Genomic DNA, 17,776 nt, shown 5'->3' with positions numbered 1-17,776 from the left:
GTTGCTAGGTCTGGGTGTGAAATATAACTATATGTGTGACAAAAGAATCAACTTAGATGTCTTAATCTCAGCCACAAAAAAAAAAAAAAAAAAAATCTCAAATATTCAATTTACAAATAGATTATTTTCTTGGAAAAGGATAAAGTTTTCCTCCACCCATAGATGAATGTTCACCCACCATCTTAGGGTTCACAAATCCCTCCCAAGATTTTGTATGTTCCAAAATACCCTCTTGATATCCATTTTTGCCCTCTCCCGTCCCTCGGTAAATGGGTTCCATTCTCGTGGGTGGAAGGAAACTCGGTCCTTTTTTTTTTTAAATGAATTATTATTGTTACAAAGGTCTGTTATTTTTCAAATTGGAAGGAAACTCTTGGGTGGGTTAGTCTTTCTTACATGACTTCTCTTTCTTCGGTTCAGGGATTCAAAATGGTTTTCTCCTTGTACTGTGGGTTTAGAACAGAGAGAGTGACAAAGAGGGAGAGAGAGAGTGAGCGAGAGAGAGCGAGTTGAGAAGAGAGAGAGAGAGAGAGAGAGAGAGAGAGAGAGAGTGAGCCAGAGAGAGATGAGCAAGAGAGAAGTTGCACATTGATACAGAGAGAGTGACCGAGAGAAAGCATAGTTGTGACAGAGAGTGAGAGATAGCAAGAGATAGATGAGTTACCTTGAGAGTTGCAGGTTGCCGCCGAAATCCCTTCAGATCGTCTGTAAGAGAGCCCCCAAAGAGCGACAGAGCGAGAGAGTGAAACCAGGGAGCTCCGCCATGAAGAAGGTCTTTTGTGAGAGTTTGTGAGAGTGAAAGAGTGTTTAGGTTTTGGGGGGTTTGGGTAATCGATTTTATCGGGCACACTTTTGGTCCAAATGTGCTGAGCAATGCAGAACATGTTGGACATGTTCTGTAAAGTCTTCTGGGGAATAGAAATTATGATTTATCCATCAGAGAACAATTTCTATGGAGCAGCGTTTATCAAGCACTTTTTAGGTGTTTTTGTGTTTCTCAGAATAAAAAAACACCAGAAACTGATTCTGGAAAGGTTTTCAAGCGGTGCCTAACTTTCAACGTTTTATGGGTTTTCGATTGTCATTAGGGCTGAATCTATTAATTGTGGGAATCAACTCGGATCCAATTAATTAAGTTTAAAATTTATTACAAAACCCTTTTTTTAGTTTAAAAACGGCAGATGCGTTTTTATCGTGTTAAAAACGTTTTCTGATGACTCGTTGAGAACAGTTCGGGTTTCAAATGTAAAAAATATGACGGTGTTTTATTTGCGTTTTAAATAAAAGAGAACGTGACCAAGTAACATTCTTTCTCTATCCTAGTTTTATATAAAGGGAGACGGTTTCCTAAGCCTGAGTTCAGTATTGTGAGAGATGGGCTGATGGGCATTTGTTTACCCCCAAAAAAAATGGGGCATTTAATGAGGTGGGCAGTGTGTCAAATTGTCCAATAGGGGTGGTCCTTTAATGAAGAGAGAGGATGTGGGATCCATAAGTGGTATGTTAGAGAGAGTGCGCAAGAATCTCTACTGGGTTTAACAAATAAACGAAAATCTGTACACTGACATTATGGTTTCCTATTCCCATATATAAATTAACAAAAAATTCCTCTTTATCAAAAAATTAACAAAAAATTCCAATACAAAATTTAGCATTTATATCTTGGAAATTTATCCTTGTGCGGTGCACTGCCCAGTGCACCATAGTTAAGAATCCAACGGTCCACCCAACACTTAAAAAGGATAAAAAAATGCCATTACCCATGTTTTTTCACTTGAGAAGATGAAAATCCATAGATCTTCCTGAATAGACACCTTTCTGTTCCTAGCTCATGTTGGCTTAATCTTAATCTTAATCTTAATCAGGGGTCCAACAACCAGAATTACTTCTTCCCCCCTTCCATGTGTCATAACTAGGTACGCAAACGTTACCTCATTTGCCCAGATCAAGAAACCTTTCACCCGTTTGAGGGGTCTATAAGCATGACCTTGTTGGGGGGGGGGGGCATACACTTCAATTGACAAGCCACCAACCAATTGAGCAAGTGACTGTCCAGATTGCATGTGGATGGCTTACAGGCGTATGAGAATATTCTTGTATGTACGTGAACTTGATCCGAGTCCTTTTCACACCTACTACCATTTAAGGGTACAAGAGGAGGCACTCTTGAGTCTGTGTACTGAGCGTCCGTGCTCCACCTTTAAAATATCTAAGTTTTTTTTTTTTGGTGAGATTAAGACATCTAAGTTGATTCTTTTGTCACACATATAGTTATATTTCACACCACCTAACAACAAATAAGTCATAGCGGGCACATGTAAATTAATCTCAAATATACTACATGTGACCGCTATGACTTTTTTTGTTTTGTTTTTTTGATGGAAGTGTAATCACACAAACCACACACCAATCTCAAAAGGTTAATCGACTTTTAGGACCGTGGAATGGTGGATATACACAACACACACCACACTCACACACCCGATGTGGGATTAAACCCACACACCCCTTCTTTTTTACCGATATGACTTATTTGTTGCTAGGTCTGGGTGTGAAATATAACTATATGTGTGACAAAAGAATCAACTTAGATGTCTTAATCTCAGCCACAAAAAAAAAAAAAAAAAATCTCAAATATTCAATTTACAAATAGATTATTTTCTTGGAAAAGGATAAAGTTTTCCTCCACCCATAGATGAATGTTCACCCACCATCTTAGGGTTCACAAATCCCTCCCAAGATTTTGTATGTTCCAAAATACCCTCTTGATATCCATTTTTGCCCTCTCCCGTCCCTCGGTAAATGGGTTCCATTCTCGTGGGTGGAAGGAAACTCGGTCCTTTTTTTTTTTAAATGAATTATTATTGTTACAAAGGTCTGTTATTTTTCAAATTGTCACAAGGTATTTATTCTTCCACGTAGAGAGATGATATGTCTATCATGACCGTTGGATGGAGAGGGCATGGTCTAGATTAGTCACATGTACAAATTTCAAAATCTAATTCAATCAAGGGAAGTAATTTTCTGTATGGGAGTGTGGCCTACGCCAGCACTCCCATGTGTCTATCTCTCTCCTCCTTAAGACAAGGGGGCATGGGTGTCTTTTCACATGGGGAGGAGAGAGATAGACTCATGGGAGTGCTGGCATAGGCTACACTCCCGGACATAGATCTTTTTCCCTTCAAGGGAAGTAGTTTTCTGTACGGGAGTATGGCCTACGTCAGCACTCCCATGTGTCTATCTCTCTCCTCCTTAAAACAAGGGGGCAAGGGTGTCTTTTCACATGGGGAGGAGAGAGATAGACTCATGGGAGTGTGGCGTAGGCCACACTCTCGGACAGAGATCTTTTTCCCTTCAATCAAATATCCTTTTTGTATTGACACACATCCCTTGTATGTCCATGCATATGGAGGAGTACTCTACATATTCTCACTTTGAGTGAGAATAGAAAGTCTAGATTAAAAGATGTAAAAAATATATAGCTTAGATTTCTCTTGTGATTTTTAGAAACATTACCTTCCATTGTGACATGGATAACTACCACTTTGTTAATCATAAGAAAGTCTAATTTGCACTTGATCAAACTAAAGAATCCTATACAACCTAATTATTTGTCTAGAAAAGTGGTTAGACTTTACGAATTGTAGTTCTAATGGGTTGCCTCCACTCTACTCAGAAATTGAGGAGTTTGGATCATAGTTGGTTAAAACAGAAATGACAAAAAAACTTTGTACACAGAATTAAAATGGGATTGCAAAAAATATGGTGAAACATTTTGAAAACGGTAAAAAAATGAAAACAAAGGGTACGACTGTACGAGTTTTAAATGTTTAGATTTGAAGAATAATGAAAAAGAAGCATAAATTGTGGGACCAACTCATGTCTTATGAATTAATATTAGAGAAAAAGAACAATGTTAGGTCACGTGGTTCCTGTGCCCTGACATAGAAGTGTGCAAAATTATCGCTCAGTCCCTTGTGAAATAAAAAACCAATCCATGTTGATGTCCCTCCACATGTTCTCATTGACCTCTGCACTGGTGCAAGGGTCACGCCATTAGTCAACGATATCTTGCCCTTAATACTAATATGGGAGAAAGAACTCTATCTAGGTGCGTGCAGTGCACTGTCCCTGTGCCTAGACATAGGGGTGTGTGATATGACCACCACAACCCCGAGATTTTTTGCCTTTTCATAGGGTGCGACGGTCATTTCGCTTGCTCTTGTGTCTGGGCACAGGGGCAACATACCACACATGCCCAGGCAACATTCTTTTTCCCCATTAATATTTATTATACTAATTATAAATTTATTTTTACAAAAAGCAAGTTTTTAAAAAGTGAAAGAGAACGCCACTTGGTTGTGAAGCGCACGCAGCCTTGAGCAAAGACTCAAGGGTACTTGAAATGACAGCTACACCCCTAGTCATTTTCCATCTTTCCAGGGGATGTGGTGGTCATTACATGCACCCCTGTGTTTGGGCGTAGGGGCAGTGTGCACTGTGCAACCGGATGGCGTTCTTTTAATAGAATTAAAAACAATGTTTAAACTAACAATGCACCTGATCACAAGGTGGTGCTTGGGTAGGTCTTCTCTGATTATGTTCGGATGTGACAGGGAAGCCGGGACGGACATAACTGATTGAATCATTCCCCATCTAGCACTTAACCGACCACTCCATCCCCCATCACTACAACCCGTTCTGCCCCCCACCCTTGAGCCAAAGTCCCCAGCCCCCTCTCAAACCCCCTAACCCCCCAACCCCCCTATCCCCATTGCAACCACCCCTTCTGTGAAGCCCTTGACCAAATCACCAGGTCAAATAATCTGTTGTTTGATCTATTGAATGACCACGATGATCAAATCAACTATCTTATAATATGTTCTGATCTCATATCAGTCATATGAGGGTTAATTCTACATTGGTTACGAAATGAATTTGATGTGGGTTGATATGATATTGAAGTTCCCTCACCATGTAAACTGATTAATGGGGGGAAAAACTTAACAGTTACACCAAGGATAGTGGATAGCTTTACCATAAAAGTGTATATTAATTTCCCCCACATTTTAATCAGAGATTTTGTTTTTGTGTGTAGCAACAGTAGAGTAGAAAAGTTATAAAGAATCCATCCAAAAAAAAGAAAAGTTACATATAGGGAGAATGTTCTTGGTGCCACTGCGTAGTCTGCGCATAGGTACATGGGGGTGGACACAACGACCATCCTCTCTTTGAATGACGGGGCCATGTGCCTGGCGCAGCCTGCGCTGTGCGTGCCCCCAAAGAAAAATCATGCTATCTGATGGATAGTAGCGTGATATTCGAGTCGAATTCCATCAGTTTAAATCCCTACTTGTCAGCTGTAAGAATTTACAGGGGGCAGGGGGTAGGGGGCAAGAAATTTATGCGAGATGCGTCGCGGTTTGACTCACACAACTTTGACATGAGAAACTGAAGATCCAAGTGAGACTTGAGAGAGACAGAGAGAGAAGATGGGTTGCTCGTTTTCAGGTATGAATGCTCTGTACGGTGCCGCTAATGGCGGAGGAGATGTTTGGATCAATGAGAACCGTTTCAGGATTCTGAGGCAGCTCGGAGAAGGTGGATCTGCGTATACTTATCTCGTCAAGGAGGTCGGAAATGACTCAGCTGTTGGTGGTGGCGTTGGGAACAAAATCAAAGACCCATCTCATGTTTCAGGTTGGATCTGTTTCCTTATTGGCTTCACGGGTTTTATTTGGTTTTCGTTTGTTATTGTGTTCCACGAATTTGTTCCTTTCTTAACTTCTTTGAATTCTGAAAGACCATTTGTTTCAGTGGAAACATTTTTTTCATACAAAATTTCGAAATTGCTTGTTAGAGTATGGAAAATAATTTAGTTATTATGGCATTGGCGACAATGGAAATTTACTTTGTTGTTTCTTTTTACTATGATAACGTTGAATTGAACTTTACTCGGAAGAGGCGCTTCTCTGCTTCTTCTAGTGACCGATATGAACATGTCAACCCCCGCTCCCGGGCTTCTCTCCTTTTGTTCCAATGATAGTTGGAAATGAGTTTTTCTTTTATTCTTAACCTGAACTGCTGTTTTGCATTTAGCAATTATTTTTTATTATTTGTTTCTTTGGTGTTTGTTCAATTTCTGTCCTGATCCAAATGATTTCATTTAATTTGTTAGTGGTCAACTTTTCATTTGGTCTGTTGGGGAAAGGAACTGTATCAATGATTTGGATCTGAATTATCTTGTTTTGTTTTCTTGGTTTGGAGAGCTAGGCTTTAGGATGCTAAGTTATGATTGTGATCCAATATGTCAAACAATTGAACTAGGAACTCAAATTCTAATTAATCTTCTATGTTGGTGCAGATGATGGTACATATGCGATGAAGAAAGTCTTAATTCAAACCAGTGATCAGTTAGAGTTGGTGAGGGAGGAGATTCGTGTCTCGTCCCTTTTTACCCATCCCAATCTACTTCCAATTCTGGATCATGCTATAATTGCAGTTAAGGTTGGTTGCTTTTGATTTTGATTTATCAAAAGCTGTAGTTTCTATGGTTGCGTCAGAAGCTGTAGCTTTATACTTATATACGTAATTTTTTCTATTTGGGTAGATTTATGTACTCATTTCAAGTGGGAGATTGTTTGCTGCTTATTGCAAGGTTTTCAACTTTGTTTTTGCTCCAGAATTTGATCTCCATATAAGTATAATTAGTGCATGGAAGTTGATTGATGGCCATATCAACATTGTAAAAGTTACGAAACTATCAAAAGATGATTGGAACATTGGAATTTTTTTAAGTAAAACTTAAGACACACTCATGTTCTTTCTATAAGCATTCACTTTGATTCAACTTGTTATCTGTTCATGCCAGTACATATATTATACTTATTTGTTGGCATAAAGTTCTCAAGGCGTCGCCTAGCCTAGGCATCCAGGCGGTTTGTTTTGGGGTGCCTTGGTTGGTGTCGCTTTAAGTTTTTTCACCCCTCGACTGCCTTGATAACTATCGATCTTCTCTTCTATCTCTCTGAGAAACACACGAAGACACATTCTTTTTTATTTTTTCCCCTTTTTCAAATATTTTTTTTTAATGTCAAACACTGTTGATGCACCAACATGGACTGCCATGGACGGAAAATGACAAATTGGTATAGGTGTTGTTGCATAACTTTTTCCACACAAGGAGATTTGGAACCCTCTTGACTGCCAATTCACCTGTGAGATATAAACATTAAGATTACAGGGTCCCGACGGTCGCCCAACCTCATTGGGACGCATGTAACAAGAACACTTCAGTTTTAAAGTTCTTCTATGTAGGCCACCAACTCTAATACAAACACTGACACTTATTTTATGTAGCCAATGTGAATTTTCACATGGTGCTGGGTTGGACATCCCTATCTGTGTTGGACAAATGAATCTGTCTTTGCCCTCATATCGGGACAGGCTGACCAAGAAAACTTGTTCTGGTATATGTCTGGGATGTGATCAAAGTACACATTTTTTGTTCTGGCGAATAAGCTGATATTACTGGATCAGCAATAAGAACAAGAATCTGCAGCAAAGTTTTTCTGGTCCTAGTCCACTATAGGCCAAGTTGTATCTGAGTTGATTATTAGCATTGTGGGCTCATCAGATCTTCAGTCATATTATCACCATGTCAAAATCCTTACTGCATATAGACCCATAGTTGTCAAGGCATCCAGGTGCCTTATTGGGTCCAAGGTGGCAGCTTCCCTTGTTTGATGCAAGAAAGGGGACCGCATCAACCTTGGATGCCTAGCCGTCGCCTTGGACGACTTGACATCGCACCTTTTACTCTATCAGTGTTTTGACACTTTACAAGTTTTGTTGATTTATGTTTATTGCTTTGTTTTTGTGAATATGCTTATATTTTTTTGGATGAATAAAAATTTCAATTACCAAAAACCTCAAAAAAAAAATGGGGGGGGGGGGGGGAAAGAGAGAGAGCCAAGAAGGAGCCTCCCCTTAGAGGAAGGGAGAGGCTGAATCAAGGACTCAGGTAAACCCCAAGAGACAACAATGAGCCTGTTCCTTGGGGTATCTAAAACATTGCACTGAGGTAAAACAAAAAGCCTGGAGCTAACGTCAAAGAAGATGGCTTTCCAAATCTTGTTAAATGGGCAAGAGTTGGATGTCCATCTGCAAAGGTTACGTTTTCCAAATCTTGAATATGCTTATATTATATCCTCTGTTTTGTTTTTTACATGTTGTTTTTCTCATATTATACGATTACCATTATAATTATATCATATTGCATTGATATGGGTTCTACGTTGCATATAAGCATAAATATATAATTTTCTCATCACTATATTACCTATACTGCATTCCTAGGGCGTCTAAGCAATGTCTAGGTGCCCCTACAATGCCTTGGTCGTCTTGACAACTACTAGTTGCCCCGCACGCACTAGCTAGCTTGCCTATAGCTCATATTCATCTTACATCTCCAAAAAAAGGAATAAGATTAATGGGGAAAAACCATATCTGAGTGCTGAACTACTAGTTAACTTTTGAAAGAGCCGTCTACTTCCACATTATTAATCCTTCATTGTGCAGATGAATGTGTGACACATCAAAAACAGTATCTGATCTGTGTTAGTGATTTGGCTAATACTTTTTGACCATGTTGCCTTCGCTCAAATATCATTCATTGTGACTGTCTCTGTAAACCTTTTTTTAACTTGATGATTTGTGCCTCTATATTTCTTATTCGGTGTCATGTTTTGATTGATCTAATGTGTGCACTAATATATTCATACAGGGAACACCGGAAGGATCTTCAAATCATGAAGCTTACTTACTGTTTCCAGTTCATTTGGATGGAACTTTACTGGACAATACTAAGAATATGAAAGGAAAAAACGAGTCCTTTTCCACAATGGATGTTCTTCAGATATTCCGACAGGTAACTGAGGATTCACATTTGTTTTCCTTTTGTACTAGTAATTTCAATTTTTTAATTATAATTTTTTTTTTCTGGAAGAACTTTTCACCTTAGGCAATAAATAAATTTTAGATGTTTATTACCTCCTATATCTCAAACTAATATTTTAGCCCTTTCCCCCAACTTTCAGGAACTAATATTTTACTTGAAGAATGTCATGCTACGTTTTGTGGCCAGGTTTCTTTCAAAACTAAAATTCATCTTGCTTGGGTGAGAGAATATCTTCTCATTTCTTATAACTACTGTGAACTTTAGTTCACAAGGCTCCTAGCCAGATCACTTGACTTGTTTTGCTGATCCTGGATAAAAGTAGCCAAGAGTATATTAGCTTTCCATTCTTGTTTAATGCAGATGTCTTGTGGAGACTATCACAAATGACATTGCGTCATGTGATTGTAAGCCTATCAATCTCTGGGGCCTATTTCCTGCCAAAACAGATTAACTTATAAATGAAGCAGTCCTCAAGCGCAATAAATGCAAATATTTCAGTAAAGGGTTATTGATGCAGATTCGTGGTTGAACCGGCTCAAACCCGTTTGGGAACCAAACCGAGAACCGGGTCCAAGTTAATCAAGATAAGAGAAACAAAGAGAGGAAATAACAGAAACAGGAAATATGAATCTGATCTGAAAAGTGAAGAGATATGGGGAATCAAACCTGAAGGGAGGAGGGAGGGATCAATGGGAAGGAAGAAGAAGAACAGCGAAGGAGAAGAGAGAAAGAAGAGGAGCATGATGGTCAGCAGGCCCACGCCATACTGAGCAACTCAAAATCAATTCTTTAATTCATTCTCAATTCTAAATCCCAATAGTATGGTATCTGTGTATAAATAAAAGAAGAAACCCAGCTCAAAAAGGAACCTATTTTAGTTTGGAAACTCAAAACAATTAGGAAACTAAATCCTACGTAGCCATCTTAATTGACCTACCCAAATAAAAGATTACATGTTAATCCCAACTTAGAAATTAATAAAATCCTAAAATATCCTACTAGACCAAAGACCAAATTTGGACCCAGTTCTTGGTCTGGTTCCCAAACGGTTTCGAGCTGGTTCAACCATGACTCTGCATCAGTTTGTCTTTTCAAGTTCTTGATGCAGGGAAGAAGTATCTTACATATTTCTGCAAGAAAAAAAGAGGCCAGCAACAGGCCCAGCTCGGTTAAGTGCTTTCCTGGCCATTAGTGGGCTTAGTCCAGTCCATATGTGGGCTCAATAGTTAGTTATTTAAACATTAATTTAAGCTGTTAAGTTTTCCTAGTTGAACTATGTGTCTTTTTTAAGTTATGCTTGTAATTAGCAATATTTATATTTCATATTTATACGAGGACCTGATTTCCTACTCAGATTAGGAGTAGGTTTAGTTCTTTTCTATATAAACTTGTAGAGCCAAGAGCTCCATATGTTGGATAATAAATTGATGTTCGCTTTTCTGCAATTACTGTGAGATTCAGCCATGGCGTGAAGCTTTTGGACAGAGGGATTCTGATCCTGTTTGGTGGGAAACCATATCCATCTTCCTTGTTTGTTTTATGCTCTGTTTCCTCTGCAATTCAGGTACTGTTTTGAATCTCTTTCCCATTGATATTGCTGCGCTTGATTCCTCCACTGATTTAGGTTAAGTATTTTATCATTCATCAATCATTATCAGTACTAATCTGTCCTTGCTGATTTATACCAATACAAAACTGATAGGAACAACCTGCGGCGCCCCTGTTTGAACTCAGTTTTTCTGTCATGTTGTTTTTGCACCTGAGATAGTTTTAGTAATCAGAACCAGCTGAAACATGGTGGCATTGAAGGCCACCCTATCACTGATATTCGACCAGGATTTTATCCTGATCTGAGTTCTTATTGGAGAGTTATTAGATTTCAGCTACTATTATGTCTCAGATTTGAAGAACCCCAAATTACTTTTAAACCAGCCGTTGGAGTTACGTATTATTTTGGGATTTTATTGACCCTACCTAGAGGGAAACTTGATCTGAATTTGGGGGTTTTCTGATTCTTGGATTGATTTAATTTGAAATCTCTTTTCTGCTGATACTCAGTTTCAGATTTGAAACTTTTGTAATTATTTTCAATCTGACCGTTAGATTTTACCTATCTTCTGAAAGATATCACTACTATTTATCTGTGATTGTTAAAATTTGATCTTCATTTCAGAAGGTTGACTTTTTATTGACTTTCTGATTTGGGTTTGCTTGGTATCTTGTCCGGGAGGTTTATCCTATCTCGTTCCATACAACATTCTTTACCATCTTGTAAATCAATGGAGTCTTTCTGGAGTATAAAAATTGTGCAGGATTTAATTTGTGTTTCATGGGCAACTTCATTCACTAGAATTAGTTTATGAGAATATTCCACGGTTCCACATCCATTGTTCCTTCAATAAGATTAAACATCTTGTCCAGATATTTCTTTGTTGAGCTTATCTGGACATCGAGCACACACAGTTTGTCAAGGCAATGTGTTGGTGCCAACTTACTAGGCAATAAGAAACTCTTAAACTTAGGCTACTGGTTGCCTTGGCCCCATCTAGGTGTCAACTAGTCACGAAAACGACTGGCCACTGCGTTGTTTTGCCTTGGTGCCATAGCGACTATGACTCTAAAACAAAGTTTAGGTTATTGAAGTTACTACCAACAGACATAATTTCTGGAAGTCACCTCTGCAGTATTCCTCTGGTTTGAGTATTTATTTGAAACATTGATGTACATGGTTCGACTCCTAAGACTGTGTGTCAATGGTATTCTTTGATTTGCATTTACCATGGTACCCCCTCCCCCAAATAAAAAGAATTGCCGTATTTTGAATTTGGACTTCTAATTCTTTTTTTTTTGTTTTTGATGGGGGGGGGGGGGTTTGCTTTCACATTGTGTTAATTACTAATGTTATTTTAAGAATTTCTATATTTTTACCCCTGCTTTTTTCTCCCTGGTACTTTAGGTAGTGTGGTTTTATTATTAATGCCTTTTTTGTGGCACATTATTTCTACTGCTTTTATTGTGGTTAAATATTACAATCATGAACTAGAAGCATGTTTAACTAAGAATGGTCTGCTGCTTCAGCTTTGTGCAGGATTGAAGCATATGCACAGTTTTGACCCTCCATATGCACATAATGATGTCAAACCAGGTAATATCCTCATCACAAACAGAAAAGGGCAACCACCTCTTGCCATATTGATGGATTTTGGAAGTGCTCGGCCTGCAAGGAAACAAATTCGGTCTCGTTCAGAGGCACTACAGTTGCAGGTACTGTTTATTCTTCTCTCCCATACTTTCATGCATCTAATTTGTTGTTGTGCGTTGATATACATTGTTGTTGCCCTTACTTAACGGCTCAAGCTTCTGGGATAAGCGGTTGTAACATGGTTTTAGAGCCAGGATGTCTGGTGCATAGTTGTCGCAGCATCTAAGCGACCCTAGGCGTTGGAGGAATGAAAAAAACAAGGCAAAACCAACAAGGTTTCTTGGTGGCGCCTAAGCATTGGAGGAATGAAAAAAACAAGGTGAAGCAAACAAAGCATCTAGGTGGCACCTAGGCACCCTTCCAGCAAAGGGTGCTGCTAGACGCATTGCTGGTTTCTCCTTGTTTTTTTTCCTTCCTCCAACACCTAGGGGTGTCTTGGTCACCTAGGCGCCACGTAGACACCTTGTTGATTTCGCTCTGTTTTCAAGACGCCTAGGTGTTGCCTTGACCACTATGGTCTGGTGTTCGATCCCTTGTAAGTGCAAGGGGTTTGTGTTATGTGCTGTTGTGCCCCTATGCTTTGTGCCCTTGGTTCCATATGATGGCGCCACCACGTGATGGTGTGCAGAGCCATGTTTGTGTGTGTAGGCCTGCACGTGTGGGGGGTGTTATGTGTTGATATACATTGTTGTTGTCCCTTCCTTAGCAGCTCAGACTGTTGGGATAAACGGTTGTAACATAGTTTAAAAGCTTGCTCTTGGCTACTGTCTACCTTTCTACTATTTGAAGTGAACTCCTAAATTCAGCATGATGTGTTTTACTTCCTTGAGACAGTTGTTCTTATGTTCCCATAATTTAGTAAGTTTTTTCTCTGCACTGTTGAGGTTTGTTATCAATAAAATTGAAATGATATAGAGGATTTATTGAAGAAAAAAATAAATATCGAGGAAGTTACCTATTTATCATACTGTGGTTGGTTGTTAGTGCTGTTTTGGTAACTTTACAAAATGCCTCATTATAAACTACTGAGCAGTGTTATAAAGGTATCTCTATGAGGTTCTTATCTAACCAGATAACTTGGCACCAAATAAGCCTAGTTCGTACTCGTGTAGACCTAATAGAAAATTAATCCTCTTTTCCCCCATTTCATAGACGTATTGGATCAATCAACAATGTACGAGGCTTCCGCCACTGTGGGGTCTGGGGAGGGTCATAATGTATGCAGCCTTACCTTTGCTTTCGCAAAGAGGCTGTTTCCAGACTCGAACCCATGACCACTTGGTCACAATGGAGCAACCTTTATCGTTGCACCAAGTGTAAACACCATAAACACCAGATCAAACTGAGAGGGGGGATGAATCAGCTTCCTTTTTCTTGTTTTCTGTAAACAACACGGTCGCTTACAGTCCCACCTCGCACCACCAGAATGTGGCCAGGTCTACCAAGACTGTAAACCCACTCTACAAAATAGGGATTAGTCTTCAAAAATAAACAACAGGCAACGAGACAAGATATACGTGGTTCACCTCACAGTATGTGAAGGCTACGTCCACGGAGCAATACCCCTCGGGGTTTCATATATGCCCAATACTCAACTCAAATACAATAAGCCGCCCCTATGGCCAGGATACCCCTTACCCTGCTTCAACCTCTCACCTTAGTGAGGGCAAGGACCTCAATCCCAATACAATAATGGCCTCAGCCTTACAATCAATCAACCCAATAAACAGATTCAATCACAAACCCAACCCAAAACAGAGAAGTAATGGTTTATGATCACGTTTACCTCCTCAAAGGCAAACCTCCAACTCCAAACGAATGCTGTGAGATCTTCAATAGAATGAATCAAGCACTCGAATCCATCGCCAACACCAAATCGAGGTTTTCAGGTGACTTCCTTCGCACCTCTACTCTCGAACCACGCCAGAATGGTCGAAGACGACTTCTCCACGATTTCCTTCCACAACCATATGCTGATGACCACCACTGCCAAACCTTGTTGCCAACAATGACAACACTGCCACGAGCACTAACACCAAGGCCCACTCTCATTTCCTTTATTTTATACTTATGATATATGTATTTTATCTGTCTTGATTTTGTTGCTCGATTAAAGTAGGATTCTCGTTTTGTGCTTTTCTTTTGGCCTTGTGCTCTATCCCTTGACAAGGATAACATAGAATCCTTATATTTGTATTTGCCTACTTGAATGTAGCAGAGTCCTGTTTGTATTTTTCTATTTTTGTCAGCATGCATGTCAGAATTTCTGGAGGCTTCATTCATCTTTATCTATTTTAAGAGAGAAAAATAAGAACGAGAGATAGAGAAGAAGAGATAGAATCCTCGTGGAGAAGAAAAAGAGACCATTTTATGCTTTGGCATTATAGTAAATGCAATTATATTCACATCTTGGTATTACCTATAGATAAAACATGATAAAATTATATACATATATGGACATGTTTGCTTATCAAGAACCTAGGTTTCTGCATCTTTCAGTGGCACATTTCCATGTACTTGTGGCAAAGGTATACTCCCCCTCCACCCCCACCCCCACCCCCACAAAAAAAAAATTCCCTCCCTAAATATATCATCACAATTTAAAATATGAAATGATTTAACAAGATAGAAAAACTACAGTTAACATTCTCCAAAATTCCTGGCTAGGTTAGTCACCAGGTGCTTAATGCTTAATTTTTCCGGTCACCAGCCAATAGTGTAGGTGACCAGTTAGATTTATGCCCCCTGGGATCACCTAAAACTTTGAATATAAAAGCAATTGTTTGCTAAGTGGCTTCCCTGAAAAACCTTATTCTAATGTGTTTCCTACTTGGGCCACGTGGAGGGCTGATGTGTTCATGCCAATAGTTGGATAGATGCGGCCTTGCTGAATTCGCTGCATTAAAATTTTATTGCCCAACTCAATGAATGGCTCACTATGTATTGGGCTTTGCCATGTCTTAGTTTCAACAGTCAAACCTCCTTTCAACTTCTCTCTCTCTCCCTTTTTTGAGATAGACCCTTCTCAACTTTACTCAAAAATTCACTTGACCATTTCTTAAAGTTTTATTCTGCCCTGAGGCCCCTGACAAACTTTTTGCTCTGGAATCTGTTGTGTATGATAATTTCAAAGTTTTTGCTTTTTATTTTTTGACATGTAGTTAAACTTTTCCAGCACAATATAGAAATGCTTGGCATCCTAAGTCATTGTAAACACTTAAACATGTGTAATGGACCATCTGTTTGGTGTCTCTGTGTAGGAATGGGCAGCTGAGCATTGTTCTGCACCATTTCGAGCTCCTGAGTTGTGGGACTGCCCAAGCCATTCAGATATTGATGAGAGAACAGATGTCTGGTCGCTGGGTTGTACACTATATGCAATAATGTGAGGGCTAATCCTTTTACATTTCTAGCTGAATATCCATTCCCCCTGAAGTATTGATATTGTGGTTTTGAATAAGAAAACTAGCAACCACATTTGATTAAAATAAATTGATAAATCAGGATGCAGTTTGCTACTGATTAAGTTGATGTTGTTAAAATCCCTACATCTGTCGCCACATGTGTTTTATTTTGAAGAAAAACATCAATTTTAATACTATAATCCACACACCCAAAAAAAAAAGAGAAAAATTCAAAATTGTGGTTGTGCACTTGTGCTTCAGAACAGCACAATTGAAAAGGTACATTGCACTTGAAATTTTAAAATCACGTGTATTTTGTATCCATGGCTGAAAAACATATAATTGTTTGAACATGTCTGAGGAATTGATACTTTGAACCTCATCTACTCTCCCCCCCCCCCCCCCCCCCCCAAACCCCCCAATGTGGAGTCTGCAGGCATTCCAAATTACCACTGATTTGGTGCAACATTGCAAACATAGTATTTTATAACTACTTAATTGGAGTCGTTCTCTTCATAGGGGAAAGCATCCCTGTATAGAAATGTACATTTCACTCAACCACCCTGACTCATTTTTTTGATAGATCACCAGACCACCATGACTCTTGAAGACCTAGCATGTAAAAACAATCAACCGCCAGATGATAATGCATAAGCTACAATTAAATAATAAAATTTGTATGAATATCTGGTCTGGTGATTGGATGTTCATGGAATGCAGTTCACTTATTCCCCCCCCCCCCTCCCCTCTTCTCTTTTTGATAAATAAGAATTCTATCAAGCACAAGAGAAGGCTAAACAAACATAAGGTAGTACATCTACTATAGACCTGAAAATATCTTTATAACAAGTCCCATACCTTATTTTGATTTGGGAGATTTCTTTGGTGGAACCTTGCAGTGAGTCCTGATGCCTGCATCTGCTTAATTTGTCGTGATCAAAGGATTCAAGAATGAGTCTAGTTATGGTGCTTGACCACCTGAACCCATTGAGTCAGTAGTGCACTTAAGGTGCTTTCTCATTTATATGAGGATTCCTCCAATCCAGTCTCGTGAATTATGTGCTCAAACCAGTACAAATTGAAGAGCCAAGTCTAGTGCAGTTACCTTAAAAGTTTTAGAATAAGCTGGGTTCTTTGTTCTTATGTCATCATCACTCTTAATAACAATTTTAATTTATGTTTTTCATATTTTACCCTTCGGTGTATAATAAACTGTGAACCAGTAGAGCATAATAAATGGTGATTCTACTTAGATTAGTGTAACTAGGCCACTCATCATATTGTAATTCGGTTGCCAGACTGACCATTAGTTGGGTCTTTGACACATGCTGCCATTTATATCTCGATTGCTTTATTTAGTAGTTATCTTTTCTATCCAACTACAACATTATATGCCGTTCCTGTAATTTATGCAAAATATTAAAAAAGAAAAAGAGAAAAACTTCTTACATAGAGAAACATCTTATATATAGGAAATCTTGCCATCTGAGATAGAAACAGGAACTGAATTCAACTTTGATCTTTCTTCTAATTCTCTTATTACTTCCCCCCCCCCCCCCACTTTGTTCATGCCCCCACAGGTTCGGGTTGTCACCTTTTGAATATGCAGCTGATGAATCTGAAGGAAGCCTACAGTTGGCCATTGGAAATGCACAGATAAAATGGCCAACTGCTCCAAACCCTTCATATCCAGAACCTCTTTGTAAGTTTGTTACATGGATGCTCCAGCCCCAACCAACAGTCCGACCTCGAATTGATGATATCATTATTCACGTTGATAAGTTGATCTCAAAGTACTCCTGAGCAAAATGCAGGGGACACCGTATGAATTTGTAGTCTAGAACAAGAGGAGAAGCAAGCAGCACATCCATCAGTGGGATATTGGTTGGGTTATTGATATTGCAAGTTACTGAGCAACTTCTGCTTAGCTCCATGTGAAAATTTCGTGTCGCCCATGCCAGTTATAGCAGTTTGTTATCTGTCCTTAGACACCCAAATTACAGTTCTATTAGTTACAATTGAATGTGTATTGATTCAATTTCTTTTGAAGTGTATCAATAAAATCTCTTTCCCTGTGCATTGCATCTCTCTCAGAAGTTCTTGTGAATTCAGAATTCAGAATTCAGATCCAATCAATCCCTTTACAAAATTGTCATTCCCCTAAAGAACTTTGTCCAAATCCTCTGCCTGGATGATACAAACAGCAACATC

At 39.0% G+C, this 17,776-nt stretch overlaps 1 protein-coding gene across 2 annotated transcripts; it reads left to right on the top strand.

The window, feature by feature from the left end:
- Positions 1 to 517: 517 nt before the first annotated feature.
- Positions 518 to 17,672, top strand: LOC122672669 (serine/threonine-protein kinase 16-like). 2 transcript variants are annotated; one of them, XM_043870139.1, is made up of 7 exons: positions 518 to 550; positions 5,488 to 5,700; positions 6,365 to 6,507; positions 8,786 to 8,929; positions 12,038 to 12,223; positions 15,422 to 15,546; positions 17,146 to 17,672. In XM_043870139.1, exons 2-7 carry the CDS (start codon positions 5,493 to 5,495, stop codon positions 17,366 to 17,368), a joined length of 1,029 nt encoding a protein of 342 aa, XP_043726074.1. In that variant the 5' UTR covers positions 518 to 550; positions 5,488 to 5,492; the 3' UTR covers positions 17,369 to 17,672. The 2 variants fall into 2 exon arrangements, with proteins under 2 accessions (XP_043726074.1, XP_043726075.1); XM_043870140.1 differs by having other exon boundaries at positions 542 to 557; positions 5,490 to 5,700.
- Positions 17,673 to 17,776: the final 104 nt, after the last annotated feature.

The sequence above is a fragment of the Telopea speciosissima genome, chromosome 8 (assembly GCF_018873765.1).
Source record: "Telopea speciosissima isolate NSW1024214 ecotype Mountain lineage chromosome 8, Tspe_v1, whole genome shotgun sequence".
In the NCBI taxonomy this organism is placed as follows: Eukaryota; Viridiplantae; Streptophyta; class Magnoliopsida; order Proteales; family Proteaceae; genus Telopea; species Telopea speciosissima.
Note: the sequence above shows the minus strand (reverse complement) of the source record. Positions and strands in the feature narration are given on the sequence as shown.